The sequence below is a fragment of the Pygoscelis adeliae genome, unplaced genomic scaffold (genome assembly GCF_000699105.1).
Source record: "Pygoscelis adeliae isolate BGI_AS28 unplaced genomic scaffold, ASM69910v1 Scaffold45, whole genome shotgun sequence".
Taxonomy (NCBI): Eukaryota; Metazoa; Chordata; class Aves; order Sphenisciformes; family Spheniscidae; genus Pygoscelis; species Pygoscelis adeliae.
Window position 1 is genome coordinate 7,712,798 of NW_008825114.1, and position 3,501 is coordinate 7,716,298.

General features: G+C 39.1%; 1 protein-coding gene across 1 annotated transcript in view; it reads left to right on the plus strand.

The window, feature by feature from the left end:
• The window catches only part of TRPM6 (transient receptor potential cation channel, subfamily M, member 6), an 81,626-nt gene that overhangs the window by 24,977 nt on the left and 53,148 nt on the right, over positions 1–3,501 (plus strand). The window contains exons 10-11 of the mRNA XM_009328173.1: positions 1,070–1,142; positions 1,263–1,363. Coding sequence (XP_009326448.1) covers positions 1,070–1,142; positions 1,263–1,363 — 174 coding nt within the window. The remainder of the gene's footprint in view (positions 1–1,069; positions 1,143–1,262; positions 1,364–3,501) is intronic.

The following is a 3,501-nucleotide window of genomic DNA, read 5'->3' on the forward strand; positions in this document are numbered from 1 at the left end:
GGTCCCACCGGATGGCAACCCTTCCCTCAAGAGTATCAACCACACCACTGAGCCTGGTGCCATCCGCAAACTTTCTGAGGGTGCACTCAAGCCCACTGTCCATGTCCCTGACAAAGGTGTTAAATAATCCTGGTCCCAGTATGGACCCCTGAGGAACACCATTTGTCACTGGTCTCCATCGGGACATTGAGCCATTGACCACAACTCTTTCAGTGCGACCATTCAGCCAATTCCTTATCCACCAAGTGGTCCACCCATCAAATCCATGTCTCTCCATTTTAGAGACAAGGATGTTGTGCGGGACAGTGTCAAATGCTTTGCACAAGTCCAGGTAGATGATGTGAGTTGCTCTTCCCTTATGCACCAATTCTGTAACCCTATGGTAGAAGGCCACCAAATTTGTCAGGCACGATTTGCCCTTAGTGAAGCCATGTTGGCTCTCACCAGTCACCTGGCTGTTTTCCATGTGCCTTAGCATAGTTTCCGGGAGGATCTGCTTCATGATCTTGCTGGGCACAGAGGTGAGACTGACTGGCCTGTAGTTCCCCAGGTCTTCCTTTTTCGCCTTTTTGAAAATGGGGGTTATGTTTCCCCTTTTCCAGTCACTGGGAACTTCACCAGTCTGCAACAACTTTTCAAATGTGATAGAATACCAAGTATTTTTTATGAGAGTAATGACAATTGTAGCAATGATCACTAAAATGGAAACTACCCAATATGTTTTTATTATTTTTTGTTTTACTTTATTTGAGTGTCTGTTTTCTAGTTGAAAACTGAGTGGGTATCAACCATGTTTCATTTTTACATTTTTCAACTTTAAAGGCTAATCAAAAGGAAATAGACTCATGTTACTACGCAGTAGGTTGATGCCAGTTTGCCTGGGATGCCATTGCATTAAAAAGCAAAATGGTACATTTTCTGTCTGAAACAAAGGAAAGTCATGTCTCGGCCTTTGCCATTGTTTGTGTTGAAATGTGTATGATTTAATCTACCACAGCCCTTACCAAGAAGAAATAACTACAGACTTCTCTGCCTCACCTCAAATAGTATACTTCTGCAATTCTAACAGATAACCGTATTTGATGCGGAGTCAGAAGATCAGCAGGACATTGATTTGGCAATTCTGACTGCTCTCTTGAAAGGTACCTATCTAAAAATATGACCTCTTTTCATCTGCCATACAGTCCAATTGACTTACCTTTTCAAAGCAAAGGAGTAATATCAATGTGTGAAAACTGCTAGGTCCTTTGCTTGTTTCCTAGGTACAAATATGTCTGCTTCAGATCAGCTAGATTTGGCATTGGCCTGGAACCGGCTAGATATTGCCAAGAAACACATACTGGTTTATGGACAGCACTGGAAGGTACTATTGTCTTTTAATTTTCACAGTGGCTTTACACTTTATTATGATGACCAATTTTCCATGATTTGCATTTGTCAGGCTTTAATTAAGGAATAGTTTGATGCTTGGAGTCAGTCTTCTGGAGTAATCATCTCTGATTTTGGAGAGGCATTATTCTAAAAATTGTGAAGTATTCAACTGCAGAGTGCATCAGGTGAAAAATCAAACACGTTTATTTCCCCAGAGAAGAGTTGATATCAAAAATTCCTGTAGTTTTCACTGCTAGCTTTTCCAAATAGTTTCAGTGGTCCTTCTGGAAATGTATTCCTCAAGCCTGTGTTGACAATCATTGGTGGTCAAGGATATTTCATTGTAGCCCAGAGTACTCTTTTCTCCAAAGGAGTAAACGCCAAAGGAATGTTGCCTCTCTTTTCCTAGCTCTAGACAGAAATACAAAAATCACGGTCCTTTATGGTGCTACCAGGTAAAAAAAAAGGTAAAATTAACTATGGTAACATGGCATCATGGCATTATTTCATATATTGTTTCTTAGAAATAGCTGCAATCAAGGCAAGCCAAGATTTAGACCTACATTAACTGTATGTGCGTGAAAGAACATACAGTAGCAATTGAAGCAGTCCTATAAATTGTGATTTTCAAGTTTTCACATGTAATCTGGTATTTAAGTATAAATTTTAAGTACGTTTTTTATAGATGATAAATATAAAACTGTACGTGCCTCAACATGTGCTATTCCCATTTGTTACAAGAGTAAATATTTTCTTCAAGAAATTATATCTCATGCTCCCAGAAGTACTTTTTAAGTTTTCCCTTCCAAGAATTACAAGGTTGATTTTTCCAGTCCCGAGTGCCTTTTCTTCATTACAATGTAAATTTTGGAAAATTGACAGTGGGTATGTTTTTTCTGAGTGACTGTAGCTGGTTGTTTGACACAACAAGGGAGCTGAATTTATTGATCACAGTCCGTATTTTCTTGTGGTGTATAAGGCTGAATACATGGAGGACTATGCCCGAGATGTCTACAGTTGGGCATCTATGAATTAAAGGATTTTTTTTTGTTGTTACCTGTTTGGGCTCAGTTCACTATCTGTGAAGTGGAGATGATCACATCATGTTCTTGCAGAAAACCTGGTAAAAATAAATGGTGTCAAGTGCCCGCTGAAAGGCAAAGAAGGAAGTTGCTGGTTTCATTTTCAGGATTTGAATGGTGTGTGAATAATAAGGGATGTGCCAAGCCTGGCATAATACAGTTAGAACAAAATGTTGAATAGCTCCCTGCTAAGAGACCATCATTCACTCTGTGAACTGAATAAGACTGCATAACTTTAACAGTGTTTCTGTCCAACAGACTTTTGTTTTTATGGAATCTGGAAAAGATTTGTGTATACACAACGACGTGTGCATATTTTTGCCTTCATGATCTTTTTTACAATACCCTCTTATGTCTATGAAGAAAATGTATTTTTTCCAATGTCTTTCATTGTTTTATAGCATGTACATTTTTTTATTTTTGTTTATTTAGTTTTTTGCCTTCAACAACTCTGCTGTGAACTGTTGATAAGCTTTATTGAAGCACGTCTCTGTAAGATATTAAAGAAAGGGGGACACCATCTATCTTACTGCTTGAAACTGTATACTATTGGATAAGAGAGAAGCATTATGCTTTTGCCATTTTTATCACTTGAAGATATATGTTGGCAAGGCCTGTGAGTCTGCATCATTCCTTTGTATTTATATGAAAAGTGTGGCAGGTGAAACTTGCTTTGACTGGTGAATTAGTATAAATGATACAATAATAGAATCATAGAACCTTAGAATAGAATCATAGAATCACTGAGGTTGTAAAAGACCTTTAAGATCATCGAGTCCAACCGTTAACCTAACACTACCAAGTCTACCACTAAACCATGTCCCTAAGCGCCACATCTACACGTCTTTTAAATACCTCCACGGATGGTGACTCAACGACTTCCCTGGGCAGACTGTTTCAGTGCTTGACAACCCTTTTGGTGAAGAAATATTTCCTAATACCCAGTCTAAGCCTCTCCTGGCACAACTTGAGGCCATTTCCTCTCGTCCTATCACTTGTTACCTTGGAGAAGAGACCGACACCCACCTCGCTACAACCTCCTTTCAGG